Below are 20,559 nucleotides of genomic sequence, written 5' to 3' on the forward strand. Positions count from 1 at the left end.
TGGCAAATTATTTCCATCAGAAGCAGAACTTGAGTGATTTTCTCTTTGCCCCTGGGTGGGTACATCCCCCCACTCTTGGCCTCTGGTAGATTGAGAGGTATGGGCTGAAATTCCAGGTATTCCCTGTGCATGTTGATAAAATGCAACAATGGAAAAGTTTCATGCTTTGCAGCATTGTCTTTGTGCATCAGAACATGCAATTCTTTAAATAACCTGTCTGTCTTGAAACCAATCAAAATTCCTGTCGTTTTGTTTAGACCCAATCTGTAAATGGCTAAGAGTTTGAGAATGCTTAAAAACCTATAAAAACCTTACAGTTGGAAGAGTATTTTTTGTAAACTTTCGTTGTCCTTGAGCTGCAAAACCCATCCACGGCAAACTTTAATGTCCTGTCATCATTCATTCATCTCCACTCCGTAGGCTACGGATCGAAGTTGTAATCGTATGTCTTCGCACACTGAGACGTCAAGTTTCTTACAAACATTAACAGGACGATTACCAACCAAAAAGGTAGATTTCAGTGGAGACAATTGATATTGTGGGGCAGGGAGGTCAAGTCATTCTGAAAACATGATGCAATTTATTCTTTTATTTATAGCCTGATTTTTTTTTTTTCCCCTTTCCGAGGTCATTAGGAACTGCTGGTGCTTAACACCTCTGAATATCCAGGCTGTAGGGAATGTGAGGTATTTGGAGTTGAATTGGGAGGAATTAAATGATCAGGAGTTGCTTGTCTGATTTAATAGCCATAGTGTTTGAGGTCAGTTTATTACTGGCTTTCAAAAAATATGAATAGCACTGTCTAGACATGTAAATGATACATTTTGTGTGCAAAATGAAAATGTGTTGGATGGCTCGGTGTGCTGAGCTCACTTATCCAGGTGTTAATCCAGAGAGACTCCAGAAAGGGAATGGGAGTCACTTTGAAAGTGAGCTCCCTTACAGGAAGTGAGAACCTTGTGAGCAATGTCAGAAAGGCAAAATGCCAGAGCTTTTGTGTGATGAAAATGTGGCCACTGCCACTGTCAGTCTGTGGGTTGGTCGTCCCGAGAAAAGAAATCCAAGAGCTGTTTGAGCCTCTGTTTGAGTTTCTTTCTCACTGTTGTAAGTCCTTTCTCACAGTAAATATACATCTTTGTACAAATCACTTTATATGTCCACTTTTTACTCCTTTTTCCTGCGAAAATCAGACCAGGCAGAAAGGTAGACTTTTTAAACTAAACTAATTTGAGCACCAACCTTTTTTTTTAAAAATTCTTATTTCTTGGGGCGGGAGAAAAATTCTTTTGACACTTGAGATTCAATCCTGGAGCGAGATGCTGTGAAACGTTTCTCACACCACATGTCATAACCTCATCCCTCATTGTTAGCCGGGGATTTCTTTATGGGATGCCACCACTGCTGTCATGTCCTCAGTTATTTAGTTTGCTTAACTCATTGTTTGCCATACTTGCCATGGACCGTGCTGCCATTTCTCATGGGGGCTGTGTTGGGAGCTGCTCTGGAGGCTGGGGCTGACTCTGGTTTGACTCTGTAGCTTTTCCACGAGGAGCTGGCCCTGCAGTGGGTTGTGTGCAGCGGGAGCGTGCGGGAGGCGGCCCTGCAGCAGGCCTGGTTCTTCTTCGAGCTGATGGTGAGCAAACACCTCCCTGATGTCTCCCAGCCCCTGCTTTCAGACAGAGCCAGCAACAGCTGCGAGTGGCTGTGCTGTAATTTATATCCCCATAGGTGAAGAGCATGGTGCATCATCTGTATTTTGCTGACAAACTGGACACGGCGAGGAAGAATCGTTTCCCGGAGCGCTTCATGGATGACGTGACTGCACTGGTCAGCACAATCGCTGGTGATATAGTCTCCCGCTTCCAGAAGGTGATGGCAAACAATTACACTGAGCCCAGCTCAGCCACCAGCCCTCCTGCCTCTTGTTTGCTTGAAAACACACTGGGTTCTTCATCTGCTTCCTGGTTTTCTCTTCCTTCTCTCCAGGACACGGAAATGGTGGAGCGGCTCAACACCAGCCTCGCGTTTTTCCTCAATGATTTGTTGTCCATCATGGACAGAGGATTTGTGTTTCATCTTATTAAGACCTGCTACAAACAGGTGAATGCAGATAAAGATTGTTAACTGAACCATGGTAGAGCCTGTTACTGTTAAATTTCTCTGGACAAACAGTAAAATATGGACACAGAATTTTGCTGTTCAGGGTGTTTTCAGGGGTGATTTAGGGTTTACACCTCTCTGATTGCACTCTTAACTGTGAATTAGGAGTCACTCCCTGGACATACAGCTGGAAGGGAGAATTATTCCCTCTGCCTACCACACTCAGAGTAATTGAATCAAAACTTAGTGGGAGGTTCTGTGAGGGAGCTCAGGCTTCGTGATCTCTTTAGGACAGATGACCCTGGATATTTATATTGATCACTGAGCTCCTCTTCCATCCTTTGAGGGGTGCAGGGTGTCCTTCCCCATAAGGAGGGCTCCTCATCTGCTGTGTGACAGGGAAATCACCCTGATCCACAAAGTTTTCTTTGACTACACACATCCATTCTGACACTGTGTACAGAAAGGATAACAGGGGATCAGTGAGAAGTGGGACTAAGCTTAGACTCATTTTCCCTGTAGAGTCTAAAACATTCTCTATAATGGGCAAAAGAACAGCAAGACCATTTAAGATTTTAAGTTGCCTGCTGTATATTACAGATATTCTGTGTCATTAATTATGTTTTTATATATAAAATATATATGTATAAAAACCACCCTGCATCCTGGAGCTGTTAGTGCATCACACTCAAACTCCCTGCTGAAATCAATAGGATGTGGGAATTACAGAATCAAAGAATGGTTGGGATTGGAAAGGACCTTAAAGATCATCTTGTTCCAACCCCCACAGTTCTTCATTTGGTTATTTAAATATGACTGGTGTATAGATCTTGTATTGAGAGGTGTGTCTGGGATGGGTGTGGCTCCTGCACCTCAGGAACTTAATCTCTGGCACAAAACATTTCTGTGGAATGGGTGTGACCATTTAATGATACCAACCTCTCCAGTCCTTGCTTTGGGGGTGTTTCTGGGGAGCAGGGGTGGGACTCACCCTGCAGTTACACTCTCTTTTGGTGCTGACTGCAGTGCTGGATTTTGCAGGTTTCTTCAAAGCTGTATAGCTTATCAAATCCAAGCAACCTGGCATCTCTGAGGCTGGACTTCCTGCGCATCATTTGCAGCCATGAGCACTATGTCACCTTGAATTTACCCTGCAGCTTGCTCACACCACCTGCATCCCCATCACCATCTGTGTCTTCAGCCACTTCCCAGGTACTGAGAAATTTGGGAAATGCAAGTTGAGCTCAGTGCTGAGAATTAAACCCTCTGAAGCAGTTGTATCACTGCACCTTCAGTCCCTCTTGATATTTTTGGAAGTGTTTAGTTAAAAACCAGTTTTTCCTCCCACATAGGTTCTGATTTCTTTTGATCTTACTGAGGAAAGAGTGCCCATATCCCTCTCCTGGAAATAACCATACACTGTCCTTGGGGAGCTGGTCCCCTCTTATATTGGACAAACACAAATAACTCATAAAAGAAAATACTTTGTCCAGTGTTATCCTTGTCTGGCAACACTTCTGAGCTCCCTGCAGCTTATTGCTGGTCTGCTCAGAAGAAGTAATTTGAAGTAGTGGGTTAATTAGTTGCAAAATCACATAAACTAAATCAAATTAAAGCCTTCTTCAGCCTGAATAAGAGCATCCTTGAGTTAAAAGTTTAACCAATCCACTTTTAAAGGTTATTTGGTTTAACTTTCCCAACAGGGGAAGACAACAACAACAACAAACAGAATTAATGGAAGGGTTACTGATCTAGGATAGAATTTAAGTGTAGATGTTACTTGATCCAAAAAGAAAAGGAAAAGATATGAGGTTGTCTTTAATTCTGAAAACTGCTTCTTGTGTATTCCCTAAGCTTTGACTCTGTTCATGATGCAGCTTCTGAAACTTGATTTTTTCAGAGTTCTGGGTTCTCCACAAATGTCCAAGACCAGAAGATTGCAAACATGTTTGAGTTGTCTGTGCCTTTCCGCCAGCAGCATTACCTGGCCGGGCTGGTGCTCACAGAGCTGGCTGTCATTCTAGATCCTGATGCAGAAGGGTAAATCTTTACAAAGTTTTGTTTTTCAAAGAGTTTTCTGTAATTCCAAGCAAATGGTGGATGCAAAGAAAGTCCTGGCATGACCAGAATTTTTATAAATTTGTAAATTATGATAAGAAAACAGTGATTTGAGAATCTTCTTTCTTCTTGCCCCTTGTGTTTCTTCCTTATCCCAGACTCTATAAACCTGATTTCAGTCACATTTTTCCAGCTGAGTAGAAGGAAAAGAGGTTCTTGCTGGAGCCCCCAGATGCCACAGGGGCACTGCTGGAGCTCTGGAAGGAAAATAGCTTTTCTCAAATGTAGCAAGAAAATAATTTCCAACATTTAGGAAGCCTCTCTTGCTGGTGGTTTTAAATGTTACAATATATTTTCACTGTGGTTCTCCCAGCTCTTTTTAACTGTAAATTATGCACTGATGAGGCCCCTGTGGGTTACACAAATAGACAAATAGAGTCAAGCTTGCAGAGTTTGTCAGTGACTTGCCTGGCTTGTGCAGCAAATAATTTTCTGCTGTAGTCCTGACATCCAGTCTGTTCCTTGTGTTATTTAGGGCTGTTTTCTGCCTTGCCTCTTTAAAATGGGTTGCAATGGAAATTATTGATTGCTTCCACAGTCCTGAGTTCCCTCACAGACATTTTTCTCAAGGTGGACTCAGAAATATCAGCCGAGTCGACAAATGCTGATGATTCATGGTTAATTCTGCCCCTTTGCCAAGAGGTCTCTGGAGTTAAACATTCATTCTGTTTCCTCTTGGAGAAGAAAGTGATGCCATAAACTGGAATATTCTCCTGTATATATACATAACACACTGCAGTCCCATTTGTTTGGCCTGAAGTGGAAAAAGCAGCAAATCTTTACCCATATGTACTGCCTGCAAAAATCCTTTTTGTGCCAGAGGAGCATCCTGCTCACTGGTTAGAAATCAGGCCCAGTCTCTGAGTGTGCCTGCCCTTGTTCTTCACAAACTTTCTGTTCTCTACCTGCCTCCCAAGCCCTTCAGCCTGGCCCAGGCTGGTAATCTCTGCACAGGGGAGTTGCTGCTGTCCACAGGGGAGGCAGCTCCTCTCTCAAGCCTTTCCTAGCCAGAAAAAGCCTCCTGGTACCACTTCAGCTCTGGAGATGCATTTTAATCAAAACTCCTGAATTTGGGGGCAGATGTATACCTGTAAAACATTTATTTTTTTACTGTTTTCCAGAAAAACGTGGAGTTTCAGGTTTGTTGACTTCTCAAGCTCAAACTCTGTGCATTTCTCCTGGTGTATCTATCAGAGAAAGTAAACAAATGTGTTCAGGTCTGTTCTTGCCTTGCTGTGAAGACTTAAGAGTCATCCAGTATCACCAGCAGGGAGTTCACACTTGCCTTCCATAAAATATTATGGCCACCACTGGGGAAAGCTCAGAATTGTTCCCAGTTGATTATCCTGCAGCAGGAGTGGAAAGGACTGTTCATCTAGTTGGTTATTGTGTTAGAGACCTGCTTCAGGCTTTGCTGGGTGATCTAGAGCCTTAAACGTGTTCTGTCCTTGCTCTTTCTGCTCCATTAGCAGGGCATGTTTAGTTTTAGCTCATTTTGTAAGAACTCTTTGGATTGAGAAAAGGAGTCATTTCCCTGGTGCCTGGAGGTGTGTGTTGGCTGCATCCCTCAGTGTGACAGAGCAGCCCTGCAGCCTGGAAAACAGGACAAACAAAGGCTGCAGGGGAAGGGATCCAGCTGAACGTGACAGTCCCAGCAGCTGGAGCCTGCACTGCCTGTGCAAACACTGCAGGGTGTCCATGCTGCCCATCTTGGCTGAGGGTGCAGGCCACAAGTGAGAAAATCAGAGCTCAGCCCTCAGGGTTCAGTGCCACAGTCGGTTTTGCAGCAGTGTGGGTGGGTGTTGACAGAAATCCAGGCCAGGGCTGCGATAAGGGAGGGGATGGAGGGAGGCTGGGGAGATCGATTCGCTGCCTTATCAGGCAGGAAGAGCAGGGGGTTGCATTTCCTCCTCTCCTCCATGGATCAATCCACAGTGCCCACTCAGGCCTGGAAAAGTGACACACATCCCTAGGTTGGAATCAGGCAGCATTGCTTGGATGTTTTCCCTAGCTGCAGTTTTATGGCCTGTGGGATAGTTTCCCTTGAATTTTTAAAAACATGATTTAGGTGCCACTCCTTCAAAATAATACAAAGACTGCTTTATCCTTAATCTGAAGGAACCAGTCACTTAAATGAGAGTTTCCTTCCTAGCTGTTAAGGCTCTCACTAATTACACAAACAAGCAATTTTAAGATCTCATTATGGCTTGATTAAAAGCCACAGGGAGGACCTGCAGCTCCAATAGCTGATGTCCTCCCAAGCTGTACTGCTGCCTTATAGTCAACTTCAAACCCCCAAAAATCCAGTCAAAACCTCTTTTTTTTTTTTTTAACCAGAACTCACCTCTACTTTTCAGGTAAAGTGGATACTGCCTGAAATTCAGCACTTGTTTTAATACCTCAGGTCTGAACATTGCAGCTTATGTTTTGCTACTGCCTAATGTCTGAGCTTCCTTGGCTGCTTCATGCATGGGGTAAAGTGTCCTCTTGGCTGGTTTGCCTACAGAAGCAAATAGCTGCAGACAGAACCTGCTATTTGCTCTGGGAGAGTTTTGCCTCTGCGTGGTGGCTGAGGGGATTGAAAGGAGCAGAGTCCTTGAGAGATTCAGGGGAGTTTTTGTGTTTTCAAGGAGAGTCACACATGGTGCCCTATAGAAGGGCTCTGCCAGTGTTTGCATCTGAATAATGACAGAAGCCATTTTGGCTGTTTTTCCTTCTATCCCTTCATGTCTTTGCCACTTTTTATTCAAAATTATGGATCTGTAATCTCCTGTTTTGATTCAGTAGTTGCATGGGGTAGGGTGGGGAGCTGAAGCAGAAACTTCCTGATCGTTTGATTAAAGTAAAGTTCTGGTTTAGGAGGGTTTGTCTCTCTGTAAATGATTTAACTGTATTAAAATTAACTGTGAAACTGCTAGCTGTTAAATTATTATTTAACTGTAAATGGTGTTAAATAGAAACAAAAAAAGAATGCAATGAATGGTTTTACTAAACCTGCTGTCCTCTCAAGTTCCTCTCCCTGTTTTCCATATTCCATAAGTTTTTCTAGAAGTTTTTAGTAGATTCAATGCATAGCAGTAGCTGGGGACTTTGGGGGTTTTTAAAGGAAAATATGAGAGTGTTCACATTATATTGGGTGTGCATTCTACAAGATATTTTTGCCCACTTTACAAGGCACAGTGAAAAACCAGCCATCTGTAAAATCCATGGGAGATCAAAAATCCCCAAGCAACGGCCGTTCGCGTGAAGTCAAAAATAAAAAACGGGAATTTTTTTCCCCCCTTTTTGAAGCCCCTTAGTTACAAAAGAGAGTTTCCTTTGAAGATATTAACCAATGTGCATGACCCAACTGTCTTTTAACAGTTTGTTTGGATTGCATAAGAAGGTCATCAACATGGTACACAACCTGCTGTCCAGCCACGACTCGGACCCGCGGTACGCTGACCCCCAGGTAAAGGCCCGGGTGGCAATGCTGTATCTACCTCTGATTGGCGTGATCATGGAAACTGTGCCTCAGCTCTATGACTTCACAGGTATTTGATATCCCTGCCTTGGTTATCTGCTTGTCTGCTCACCAGACTGGGGTGTTTGGCTTCTCAAATTGAATGATGTGTGAACGCCTTTGCTGTTGGATGAGGTTGTTTCTGAATTGCGGTTTGGACATTTTTTCATGTTTGTTTTCACTTGCAGAATGTGCCTTCAATGTGCTAGCACTCAAAAGTTGCATTTGCCATCTTGTTGGCATGAAATAAAAAAAAGGAGTGCATTTTAGTTTACATCCCACTGGCTGATGTAAATGCAGAGCCTGCTTCCATCTATGTCTCAGACTTGCTTAAAAAGTCACCCCTCACACTGTACCAGAGTCCCTAAATCCAAAGGATAAGCAGAGTTTCTAATTCCAAAGGAAAAGCAGAATTCCTCTTCTTCTTCCTATCATCAGCAGTTTGTTTTCAGGGGTGCTTACAAAGTGTTCCAAAGAGCAGCAGAGGTTATTTCAAATCAGGGCAGGGAGTCCAATCAGGAATAATTCCGAATTTAGAGTTCTCCTCTACATCCTTTGAATTTAATGACACCATAAAGCTGCAAGAAATGATTTGGAGTGTTCAAAGGAACAAAAGATCCATTGTTAGAAGGGGTTTAGGTACTGAGCTTGTGTAGGTTGTATTTGGGAATTGCTTTCTTGGCTTTTGTGCCCTCAAATCATTGTCCTGTTCTTTGCAGGAGCCTTCCAGTGGGGTGATTTTCAGTTTGCATTCCCAGTTCAGTGAGAGCAGTGCTGTGGATGCAGTCTGGGGGGTGAAACCTTGGATTTGGGGCCTGACTAAAGTCCTGTGTTTCTCTGCAGAGAGTCACAACCAGCGGGGGAGGCCGAGCTGTGTCACCGTGGACGATTACGAGAGCGAGGGTGGCAGCATGATCAGCCAGACTGTGGCCATGGCCATTGCAGGGACTTCTGTCCCCCAGCTCACCAGGCCCAGCAGTTTTCTACTCCCTTCTTCGGTACAAATCCATCTCTCCCCATTTCCTGACCCTCAGTCTGTGTCAACCTGCAAATACTCAGCAGATTCTGAGGGGACCACATCAGTTTGTAGTTGGGTGTGCAGAAGGGCAGCAAGGGGGACAGAGCATCTTTGCATGTTGCTGTGTGTATCAGAGGGGCATGAGAAGATGCCAAGGAGGGACAGAAATCAGCAAACCTCAGAAAGTGGGAGAATTCTCTTTCCTGATAAAGATTCTCTTGTTCTGAATCAATCTTATAAAAGCTCTGTGAAGTGCAGTAGTCACTGGGAGCTTTAAGCCCTAAGAACAAATTCTACCCCAGGTAAATCCCACCTAGCTGAAGACAAGGAGTGGCCATTTTCCCTGTTCTCTGCACACAGAGGGAATCCTGATTCTGGTAGCAGGCAGACCCTTCCATTTCTGCCTCCTCTTGCCTTTACTCCAAGACCAGGACCCCGTTTTGTTGGGATTTGGGTGCACTCTCAGTGAGACACTAATGCATGAGGTAACATGGAGCCCCTCTGCTTAACCCCGAGCTGCTGAGGTTATTACAGTTATTTCAAGGGAAGAAACTCCCACTGTGTGGTGACTGGGATGTGTGGGTGTGAAGCCCTGTCCTGACCTGTGTTTCAGAGTGGCAGGCAGCACTCCACCTTCTCAACAGAGTCCAGCCGCAGCCTCCTCATCTGCCTGCTCTGGGTGCTGAAGAATGCAGATGAGAGTGTCCTGCAGAAATGGTTCACTGACCTGTCAGTGCTGCAGCTCAACCGCCTGCTGGACCTGCTCTATCTCTGTGTGTCCTGCTTTGAATACAAGGTACTGCCAAGCTGGAACCTCCTGGAGCCCCTCCTGGCCCTGCTCCCATCCTTACACTCCCATCCTTTACACGACTGCAGAAAGGCATTTCCTGCTCCCTCCAAAGCATTTCCTGTACTCACAATCCCAAGGCCAGGCTTTTCCCATGTTTACTCCCCAGCCATGTGAGTGTCTGTGCCTTGTTCCACTTCTCAAGCAGTTTGTGCTGCTTTGCCCCTCATCTGGGAGCTGCTGCAGTGTCACTTTGAAAAGAGTTTTCTGTAGCAGTACTGGAATCTGAGTGATTTATCTGCCTGCCAACTTAACCTGATTCCTTCCTAACTACATACCTTTAGATATTTTGAGTTGTTAGCTCTTAGCAAATACCCCACATTGAAAAAGCCTTCCCTCATGGTTTTGTTTGGAACTTGCAGGGCAAGAAAGTGTTTGAAAGAATGAACAGTCTGACGTTTAAGAAGTCAAAAGACATGAGAGCAAAACTTGAAGAAGCCATTTTGGGCAGCATAGGAGCGAGGCAGGAAATGGTCCGAAGAAGTAGAGGACAACTGGGTAAGTAAAGGAGTCCTCTGTGCCATCCCTTTTTTCAAAAAGCTGCTCCTCCCACCCCCAACAGTTATTTGCACCCATCTGTAGTGTAGGATACAAAGAAAAGGTTGTTTGCAGCATCCTTCACTGGGTCTGCAAAATCTCTACACTTTTCCTAGATTGCCGACAATTTATTTGTTACTTGATTTCCTTTTGAAGTGAGATCACATCTCATTTATGGGGTGTTCTTGCTTTAATTTTTTCCAGTGTAGCATCTTCTAGAGTGTCCTGTTGAAGGATCAGAGAGGAAAACAAACTGCCTGATCTTGCTCTGAAAATGCCTGGACATTTGTGCTGACTTAAGGAGACTTGAAGTAGCTGTGCTGGGCTAACAGGCACCTTCTGATAATTTTTTACTATTTGTAAAACCCAGTAGTTTTTATGAACACCTGAAATTCAAAGAGTGGCCATGGGATTAGGACAGAACCAGAAATGTGGTTTTGTCTCCTGCTCTGCCACATGGGCCTGTCATTGTGGGCTAAGGTGGATAAGAAGTTTAGAGCTGTAATTAAGGGAGCACTTCAGAGATGGGAACCTTTATTTTTTTCTTAATATAGCCAGATTGCTTTTATTATTTAAAATTCCCCTGCCCTTCCAGCAATGAGAATAAAAGATTGTGAGGTGGGAAAGGAGGTCTTGGCACCACCTTGAGAGCATTCCTGGGCTGAGGACAGCAGTGTTGGAATGCTGAGGGTTGGCACCCTCAGGCTCCTTGTGCAGTCCAAGGAAGGGACTCCTCTCACCAGTGAGTTCTCAGCTGCCTCTCTGTGTCTCATGGCACTCAGCAGGGACAGAATTAGGGCCATGTAATCATCCTGGGTGAGTGCCACAGAGCCTCAGGCTCTAGAAAATCATCTTTGTTGCCACCTGCCACTTGTGAGCAGATCTGGAGCTGCTGCTGGTGCTGCAGAATGATCATCAGGTGACTGAGTGCTGTTGTTTTGCTGTTCCCCTGCAGAGAGGAGCCCTTCTGGGAGTGCCTTTGGAAGTCAGGAGAATCTGAGATGGAGAAAGGATATGACTCACTGGCGGCAGAACACAGAGAAGCTTGACAAGTAACTCTGCCTTATCCTTCTGCTCTACCTGTGTGCCAGGGCTGTGAGAGCAGGGTCCCCCTCCCCACAGAAGGTCACTGCCAGCAGCCCCTCAGCCCTTGTGCCAGCAGCTTTGAGCCTTCAGGTGCACAGGGCTGGCATTGCAAAAAAAAAACCAAAAAATATCAAATGGCTTTTAACACTGCTCTCCCAACTCTTTGCCTTTCCACTGTCCCTTGCTTCCTTAGACTTCCAAATCAGATTTAAAGAGATTTATACAATCCATTACTGTCTTAAAACCCTGCCCTAAGCTGTAATTTAGAGGGAAGATCCATTAAGAGTTTCCACAGATAGCATTTATATCTCATGTCATATTTCCTTTATTCCATAAGAGCATTCTGGAGTTCTCAAAGCTCGCTTTCCTTTCCTGTCCTAATCCATCACTTTGATTGTTTTTCCACATGTGCTGTGCTTTTAGAAGCCACAAACCAGCCAGGTACTGTAGCATTGGTGTGCAGTTCTTATAAATTGCCATTTTGTACATCTGCAGACTCAATCATCACAGCATTGTTTGTGATGCTTGGCAGAACTTCTCAGTGTGTGTGTGCAACTGACTGGAATGAGCTCTTTTGGCTTATTACACCCATTTCCTTAAAAATTCCCCTCTCTTGGTGTGGTTTAATCCAGAGGGTTCAGGAGTTGTGTTTGAGCTTTGCTGTGCACGTTTTCTGTCTCTCAAATTGCAATCTGCGGTCTCCATCCTCCCAGCAAAAGAATTGTTCCTTATCCTAGGGAAGCAATCTCAGCCCAAGTGAAGCTCTGAAGAAATGGAGTCTTCTCTGAGGAATGGGGTCCTCAGAGCCCAGATGGAGATCAGGCCAAATTTTACTCTTACAGACATTGAATCTTTCTGGACTAGAAAGCAATTCTTCACAGCCTTTAGTTGTTTTGCCCCCTACAAAAATGTAATTTCTCCTTATCACAAGTAGTGGCTTTTTGTCCAAGGCTCCAGTCCTGTTGAGTCATTGGGAAAACCAAATGACATGGATATTTCAACCTGCTGATGAAGTGATGTAGATTTAAATTCCAGAGTCACACCAGGTTAAAATTTGTCCTGAAAGCCTCATCAGTTCACTGCCAGCACTGGGTCTGAGCCCTGTCCTTCCCAGAAGGACCTCAAGTACACATTGAACAGCTGTGGAATTCCTTGGTGGTCAAAGGATGAGGTCTCTCCAAATGAGCTGCTTACATAAAACTCCAGAGCTGCTTTCTAACCACTGCTTGCTGTGACTGGGTCTGCTGTGTCCTGTGTGTGTAGGTAGAGCCTGGCTCTTTGAAACCCCATAAACAACACTTTTCACTCCAAGAGCTGTGCACAGCTTGCAGCTGCTTTCATTTTCTCCAGATGGTCTTATTTTATGTGGGGCCAGGTCCCAAAACTTCCTGTCCTGGAGATGCTGGGGATGTGAGCCAGCTCCCAGAGGAGTGTGGCAGGGAAGGGCTGCTGCAATACAGCTCCAAGAGTCAAGTAGTTTTTCCCTCTTTCTGTGCATTTTTCTGGGATTTTGGTCACCCTCCTGCTGGGATGGCACCTGTGGCAGGGCAGGGCAGGGCAGGGTTGGGCTCTGGCAGTACAGCCCTGCATCCCTGCCCAATGCAGGGGCTGGTTGTGTGAATTCCTGGAACCACAGGTGTGAGTGGGTCTGGACTTTGCAACGCTTTCCAGGAAAGCAGGTGCCTGGCATGGAGCAGCAAAACCTTGTCCTTCTCAGAGAGGAAGCTGTGCTTCAAGGATTAAATGCAGTGTAGCTTGGAGAGATAAGATTGCAGCCTGGCAGGCTGCCCTGTGCTGCTCCCAGTGCAGGTTCCCAGCTCGTGTAGCACCACCGTGTGTCCACAGCCTGCCACATGTCCTGTTCCTGGTTGTGCTGTCGCATGCCTAACGATGCTGCTGAGCCAGTTTGGAGTGGACTGGGCTTCTAAACTGTTGTTGTGTTCCTGGGGGAGTAATGAAGTGTCAGAGAGCAGTGTGAGCTCTCCAAGCATGATGAACGTGAAGCCTCTGTGAGTCTGTACTTGTGAAAAACTGAGTTTTCCTTCCTGTCCTCTCAGGGGTGCATTGAAATATCCTTGTACTGTTGTCCAGTGATAAATATACAAACTAACTGGGAGTTACCTGCCAGTGAGAGAACATTTTGGACTGGAAAATATGTAGGTCTGTTCCTTAATCAGGAGGTAATTTTACTGCTGTGTTTTCTCTGATCAGATCAAGAGCAGAGATAGAACATGAGGCACTCATCGATGGGAATCTTGCAACAGAAGCCAACCTGATAATTTTGGATACTCTAGAGATAGTTGTACAGGTGAGGTTGGTAAGAAAATGGAGATGTAATGACATTACAGTCACCTGGCCAGGCAGTACTTTGTTAAACTAAACTGCCTCAGTGCTGAGAGAACTGTTCAGCTGCAGCAGGAAAGGGGTGATGCCTCTCCCAATCCCAGCCTGGAACAATCTGGTTTTACATTGCCATCCTTCAGTCTTGAAAATGAGAATTTGAAGATTCTCCCCTCCTTGTAATATAAGAAATAGTTATTCAGGAATGAACTGTAAAAACCTTGCCCTACCCCAAACAGTTCCTCTAGTTCTTCCCAAACCTGCCTCAAATCCCTGGGTTCCAGGTCAGCCTCTGGACCTGCACTCACTTTGTCCCCTGATTTCTGTACAAATGAACTTGGGCATGGGCTGGGAGCAGGCAGGACCATGCTTCCCAAATCTACCTCTGACCTGCAGAGAGACCCAGGAATCCCAGGGATTGTACTCTGTGCCTGAATAACCCAGCCAGAGCCCAGCTGTGGGCTTTCCCTCTAGCAGAGCAATGTCCCCAAAGGTCAGAGCCTCACTGGGGACAAAGAATCCCCATCCCACCTGCTTTACCCATGGCTCCTCAGCTGGGGGTTGGCAGGCCCAGCTAAGTGGGTAATTTCCCCATGCCAAGGGCTCTTGGTCAGAGCTCTTTGCTCTGTCCCAGGCACACAGCAGGTTCATTTTTCTCATGGAATTTTGGTTTCCTTTGCAGACGGTGTCCGTGACCGAGTCCAAGGAGAGCATCCTGGGTGGGGTGCTCAAAGTGCTGCTGCACAGCATGGCCTGCAACCAAAGTGCCCTTTACCTCCAGCACTGCTTTGCCACACAGAGAGCTTTGGTGTCAAAGGTGAATCCTCTGTGGGGGCTGAAATCCACCCTGAGCAGCACTGAGGGAGGAAGGCTCTATTTCTTCCTTTGTATGGGGTCACTTCCCCAAGCAATTCTTATTTTGGGCAGTATTAATTTTCAGGTTTTCATGGGCAGTACCTGCATTTCTGCATTTTGGGGTTGGCTGCACCAGCAAAGTGCAGCTCACACACTGTGGATGGGGTGGGGTTCCTACTGGCTGGCACTGAGTGGGGAGGTCAAGGCACAGGTGGGGTTTAAGTTGTACAAATCTCACTTTAAATGGATTTGTTTCCCAGTTTCTGTAGGTGTGCTGCAAGAGGCTTGAAGTTTTCAACCTGAGTTTTTGGGAGTGATGTAAATCAGTGTGAGGGTGTAGATGTAGGAGCAAGTTGGAGGGGAAGGTAAAATGAATTGCCTTCCAGTGCTGCCAGCTTTGCTTTGCTTAAAGTGATTCAAATGAGCATCATTCCCCTCAGAACAGAGGGATTGGGTTCCCTCTCATTCACTGCTGCCTGTTCATCCAAGTGCTCCTTCCCGCCTGTCCAAGCACTGATTTCCTCCCCTGCTCTCTTCCAGTTCCCTGAGCTGCTGTTTGAGGAGGAGACAGAGCAATGTGCAGACCTGTGCCTGAGGCTCCTGAGGCACTGCAGCAGCAGCATTGGCACCATCAGGTCCCACGCCAGTGCCTCCCTGTACCTCCTCATGAGGCAGAACTTCGAGATTGGCAACGTGAGTCCTGCTGCCCTTCCCTTGGCACTGCTGATAGTGGGGCTGGGGGCTGCTGGCTTTGGGTACAGCCCCCCACAGACCTGGTTCTGGGCCCAGGGACTGTGAGGGGATTGAAGATAACAGGATTCCAGTTTTCAGGCTTGACCTAACCAAAGACTGCTGGGATCAAGGGTGTTTCATTGAGCATCATCCTGTTCACGGTGTGTGAGAGGAGACCATGTGGAAAAGACAACACTAATATTTTTGCAGGAGAGCCTTTATCTGGAACTAAATAATCATCAGATTATGAAGTTTGGCAGCACCAGTGATTTATTCTAATCAGCAGTGATTTGTTCAGCAGGACAGCTTTTCTTGCAAAACTTCAGTTTCCTTTTCTCTGTCAGGTTAGGAGGAGGGTGCCACGACCAAAGCACTGCTTTTGCACTGTCCCCAGGCTGCTGAAATCCCATAACAACATCTCTGTTGCAGAACTTTGCCAGAGTGAAGATGCAGGTGACCATGTCCCTCTCATCCCTGGTGGGGACATCCCAGAACTTCAATGAAGAATTTCTGCGGCGTTCCCTCAAGACTATTCTGACATACGCTGAAGAAGATCTGGAGCTTAGGGAGACAACATTTCCTGACCAGGTAAAAGACATAAACCACAGGACAAGTAATTCATCAACAGGCTGTGCCTAAACCTCCATCTAGAATTGGAATCTGCATGCATTCCCTGAAAAGGGTTTGTGTTTTGGTTTTTTAATAATCTAATCACATAAAACTCAGATCTTTGATTAGTCCTGACAAGATGCAAACTCACAAACATTCAGAGTGACCATGTTCCTCACATAACAATGTGCAGCTCAATTCCCATTGCCAGTTCTTTACAACAGCTTATTTTTCACAGGTCCAGGATTTAGTGTTCAACCTCCATATGATCCTGTCAGACACAGTTAAAATGAAGGAGCACCAGGAAGATCCAGAAATGCTGATTGACCTGATGTACAGGTAGAGTTGGCTCTGTAGGAACAGGAGATGTCAGTGCTCCACATGGATTTGGGCTCAGATGCTGCAGATTTGGGCACTTACAGGACCTGATATTGGAGCAGTTTTGGGTCTCACTGCTCACAGACCAATATGTGCCTGTCTGTTGTGTTTGAATGTGGTGCTGAGAGGTTTTATTTGGCATTTAGGCAGCTTATCTTGGATAAAAGTAGTTTTCACTCTCCAGCCATCCCTGGAAATCTCATCTTCCACCTGAGCAGAGAACTCTGCTTGCTTCAGGGAAAACTTGGGGGTCTTCCAGCACCTGCTTACCCCAAAGGCTTTTTGGTGGTACATACAATGGTGTCCATATGTAAAAGATATTCCAGAGCCAAGGTAAGCTCCCAAGTGCCAAATCTCATGGTGCTGTCTGCACAAATGGCCCTGTAGGCTTCACAGTGGTCAGCAGAGGTTTTGTTGTAGGGAGCCAGGCAGGTGTGCTCTGCTTGTCCCACACCTTTGGATTGCCACCAGTCTCAGGTGAAACACTGTGGGTAGCCATGTAGTAATAATAATAATAATAATAATAATCATAATCATAATCATAATCATAATCATAATAATGTTTGTTGTAATAATACAACAAACCCATTACAAAATACAGGCTTTGGTCAAGAGCTTCAGCATCACCCACTGCTCACCCATCACTGACTGGCTCAAAAATCTGTAATTCAGGGTGATTTCCCATCTCCACAGCTTCTTGTCTCAGGAATTTCCAGACAGCACTGAGTGGGGTTGGTGTTTGAGCAGAAGTGACTAAATACAGCATGAAAAAACCATGCTGGAGGGCTGTGCTGGTTCAGAAGGAAAGGCCATGGAATCTCAGAGGTTTTCTCTCCCTTTAGGATTGCCAAGGGCTACCAGAATTCCCCCGACCTGCGGCTGACGTGGCTGCAGAACATGGCAGGGAAACATTCTGAGAGGAGCAACCATGCAGAGTCTGCCCAGTGCCTGGTGCACTCTGCAGCCCTGGTGGCTGAGTACCTGAGCATGCTGGAGGACAGGAAATACCTCCCTGTGGGCTGTGTCACGTTCCAGGTGGGCATTGTCCTCCCTGAGGGGTTTTTTGGGCTGTGCTGCTGAGGTACAAAGTGTTTCCATGTGCTGGGAGTTCTGTGCCTGCATCCTCAAAGTGTGCTCACTGTTTGTGGCATGAATGAAATGCTGCTCTGTGAGAATGGGGATGTGTATTTTATACACATGCTCTACAAAAATAGGTGTGTTTTATATATACACTACAAAAATGGAAATGTTTTACATATATACTCTACAAAAATAGAATACTAGATTTTGCATATATACTCCACTAAAATAGAAAACTATATTTTATGTATATACTCTACAAAAATAGAATGCCACCTCTATAGAAATTCCAAGATTTGACTGCAAATCAGCTGCCTTTCAAAGTATTGAAAGTGGTGAGTGTTGATTAAATTGAGTAAATGTATTTTTATCTCTTACATCTCCCCAGAACATATCTTCCAATGTTTTGGAAGAATCAGCAGTTTCTGATGATGTTGTGTCCCCAGATGAAGAAGGAATCTGTTCTGGGAAGTATTTCACAGAAGCTGGTCTGGTGGGATTGCTGGAACAGGCTGCAGCATCTTTCTCCATGGTAGAAGACTTTCATTTCTTTACCTCCCTTCTCCAGCAACCTCACACTGCTGGGCAGTAGGAAGGAGAATGTTTGAGTGTATGATTTTATTGTAAATACTCAATTTGCACAGAGCAACTGGAGTTTTAATTGTTTAAGACAGCCTGGAGCAAACCAAGAAAACAAGTGAATTAATTGCCACTACACAACATAAGTGTCATTCAATGGGCTTAAGCACAGGCAATAAATCCAGGGTGAAAACCTGGAATTCCTGCTGAGCCATTCTATGCAGGGATTACCCATGATGGGCTGGACCCACTCAGGAGAGAGATCCTGAGGATCTTCCAAAATCCATCTCTCCTGGTGTGCCAGGAGTGGGTGCTGAAGTCACATGGGCTGAACAGGAAAAGCTGAAATGTGCACTTAAGCTTTTCCGTATTTAATTCCCATGGATTTGGTTAGAATCCTGTTTTGCTCTTGTGCCTGTATCCATCCAGAATATCCCAGGATTGGTTAAGTTATGACAGCAAGGTGTAATGCACCAGGCTCTTCATTTCAGGGGTAACTGAGGATTTTATTCCACTTATCCCTGGGTACATTTTAAGAAAAGATATGATTATCCCACAGTGGTGTCTCAGCAACCTTTTCACTTTGCAGTTTTATCATTTAAATGCTGCGTGTGTAATTGTGGCTGTTGAATTGATGGAGCAATCTGATGGGCCTTATTTTTGTAGGCTGGCATGTATGAAGCAGTCAATGAGGTTTACAAAGTCCTTATTCCTATTCATGAAGCCAACAGAGATGCCAAGAAGTTGTCTGCTATTCATGGTAAACTGCAGGAAGCATTCAGCAAGATTGTTCACCAGGTAATGGTTTGAATTTTCAGCTGCAGGGTGAATTGTGAAGAAACTTCAAATGCTCAGTGCGAGGAAAATGAAAAACCATTATTCTTAGATTCCAGGAGAATTTTCAAGTGATGATCCACAGTAAATACAAGGATCATTAACAGGTTTTTTTAACTCTGGAATTTAACACGAGAGAACATCACATACCAAGATTTGTTGTAACTTCACAACTACCCAAGAGTTAAAAACTCCAGTTTATCCTTTCAGATGTTCTTTTAAACTGTGTTTTGCATGCTGGGGAAACCCACTGTACCTTGCCTTTAGCTTGATAGGTAACATCCAGAAATGCTGGGGGGGTTATTTGTTTGTTCATGTGGTGGTTAAAGAGCTGAAGGAACCTTTCCAAACTTGGATGATGCAAAAGCCACCAGCTTAAGGGCTGGTGAGAGCCTGGCTGTGCTGGGCCAGAGGAGGCTCTGTGGATGCATGATGGCTTAGAACCATTGAAACCATTGCAGGGTTATTGCTGGTCATGTTTTGGCCTTTGAAACTCTTTTTTTTTTGGTGTCTGTGACATGCCCTTTTTACTTTTTATCACACAGAGTACTGGCTGGGAGGTAGGTAACTCCATCTTAGTTAGCAAAGAACACTAATTGAGTTTCCAGATGACTCACGCCAACGCTTGCCCACATGTGCTAGCTGTGGGTGTTTCTGTTGCTGTCTGCTGTTTAAAACAATTCATTAACCAAAGAAATCCCAATAAACCATGGTTGTAGTAGGAATTTCTTCATAAGCAGCTGTAGGTAGTGCATGGATGCTGACGTGTTCCACTAATGAGGTTCTTTGGTGAATGAGCCACTGTATCATCACTAGTTTGTTTTTGTAATTTGTTTATATTTCTTTCCATCAGCATTGACACAGAAAATCATCCCTCCATACCATGTTTTCACCCCACCCACAGGGGTCGATTTAAGCACCAATGCTCAGAGGTACCAAACACAAACCTGGTCTGCTGCAGGTGCACCTTGATCTCAGGGGAGAGACTGCTTCCTTCTGTTCTCAGTCAATTTATGTAGGCCTTTATCTGGCAGTGGAAGGGCTCAGTTGTGTTAACTGGGGCCAGTTTTGCTGCCTGGGTTTTTGAGGAGGCTGTCTGCTCACAGTTCTGCAACACACACCACGAGAACAACGCTTTTGGGTTAAAAATGGACAAAGCAATTTGATTAATCTGCAGGGCCACTTTGATTCCAGCCCTAGTCCAGTTGGCACAGTGGGTGCATGAGCATGGAGAAGTCTCAGAAAGCACTAAAAAGCTCTGTGAATATGATGTTAATTGTTTAGGCTTCATCTTTCCATTTTATTTTTGCTTTTCTATAGATCAGGCAGCTCATTTTGGGCCACTTCCCTCCAGGTTTCCACCACACATTTACTGATCTGAGGCCAAGACAAAAAAAAACCTTTGGTGTTGTGGGACATTATTTGGGCTGGTGATGTCTGAATGGCAGTTTCAATTCCAGCCTAGCAAAAAAAAGAAATTGAGCAGCTTAAAATAAACCCTGACACTTCAGGGCTGGCCCTGGAAGTCGTCCCCTTGTCCCCACGGAAGGTCCAGGCAGACACAGCCCAGCAGAGAACCCATGCTAGGTGTGGAAATTGTGTCAATGTGTTCAAGCCAACAAGGCCTGTGAGCATCTGTTTTATTATTCTGCCCCTAAATCGACCCCTGGAGAGACTCCTGCCATTGGTTATGACTCTAACACCACTTGGTCATGTTTTACTGCATGGTAAAAGACACCGTGGGTTCAGCTCTCTGTCATCGTGCTCCTTCATTGCCACACTTTTTCTGACCTTTGTGCTTTGTAGCTTTTCAGGTTTGTTGCATGTTTTGCCCTTTTTTCCCCCCCCACCTCCTTATTTAAAATATTTTAATGGATGCTCGCCCCTCCCCCCCTTTTTTTTTTAATTTTGAAATTTATTTGCTGCCAATTTGCTGCTTGTTTG

At 45.1% G+C, this 20,559-nt stretch overlaps 1 protein-coding gene across 23 annotated transcripts in view; it reads left to right on the forward strand.

The window, feature by feature from the left end:
* Window positions 1–20,559, forward strand: part of DOCK7 (dedicator of cytokinesis 7) — a 93,803-nt gene that overhangs the window by 60,233 nt on the left and 13,011 nt on the right. For 9 of the 23 annotated variants that reach the window (XR_006163025.1, XR_006163027.1, XR_006163026.1 and 6 more), the window contains 21 exons: window positions 421–510; window positions 1,538–1,633; window positions 1,729–1,869; window positions 1,987–2,100; window positions 3,142–3,312; window positions 4,001–4,140; window positions 7,582–7,751; window positions 8,564–8,718; window positions 9,352–9,534; window positions 9,948–10,083; window positions 11,078–11,174; window positions 11,632–11,649; window positions 13,420–13,516; window positions 14,231–14,365; window positions 14,944–15,096; window positions 15,565–15,723; window positions 15,983–16,083; window positions 16,965–17,157; window positions 17,591–17,734; window positions 18,448–18,579; window positions 19,161–19,175. Coding sequence is in view for 19 of the 23 variants with exons in the window: in XM_033067643.1 (XP_032923534.1) it covers window positions 421–510; window positions 1,538–1,633; window positions 1,729–1,869; window positions 1,987–2,100; window positions 3,142–3,312; window positions 4,001–4,140; window positions 7,582–7,751; window positions 8,564–8,718; window positions 9,352–9,534; window positions 9,948–10,083; window positions 11,078–11,174; window positions 11,632–11,649; window positions 13,420–13,516; window positions 14,231–14,365; window positions 14,944–15,096; window positions 15,565–15,723; window positions 15,983–16,083; window positions 16,965–17,157; window positions 17,591–17,734; window positions 18,448–18,579; window positions 19,161–19,175 (2,640 nt within the window). In the remaining 4 variants the exon portion in view is untranslated. The remainder of the gene's footprint in view (window positions 1–420; window positions 511–1,537; window positions 1,634–1,728; window positions 1,870–1,986; window positions 2,101–3,141; window positions 3,313–4,000; window positions 4,141–7,581; window positions 7,752–8,563; window positions 8,719–9,351; window positions 9,535–9,947; window positions 10,084–11,077; window positions 11,175–11,631; window positions 11,650–13,419; window positions 13,517–14,230; window positions 14,366–14,943; window positions 15,097–15,564; window positions 15,724–15,982; window positions 16,084–16,964; window positions 17,158–17,590; window positions 17,735–18,447; window positions 18,580–19,160; window positions 19,176–20,559) is intronic. The other 14 variants (XM_033067647.1, XM_033067648.1, XM_033067650.1 and 11 more) reach the window with 6 other exon arrangements.

The sequence above is a fragment of the Catharus ustulatus genome, chromosome 9 (assembly GCF_009819885.2).
Source record: "Catharus ustulatus isolate bCatUst1 chromosome 9, bCatUst1.pri.v2, whole genome shotgun sequence".
NCBI lineage: Eukaryota > Metazoa > Chordata > Aves > Passeriformes > Turdidae > Catharus > Catharus ustulatus.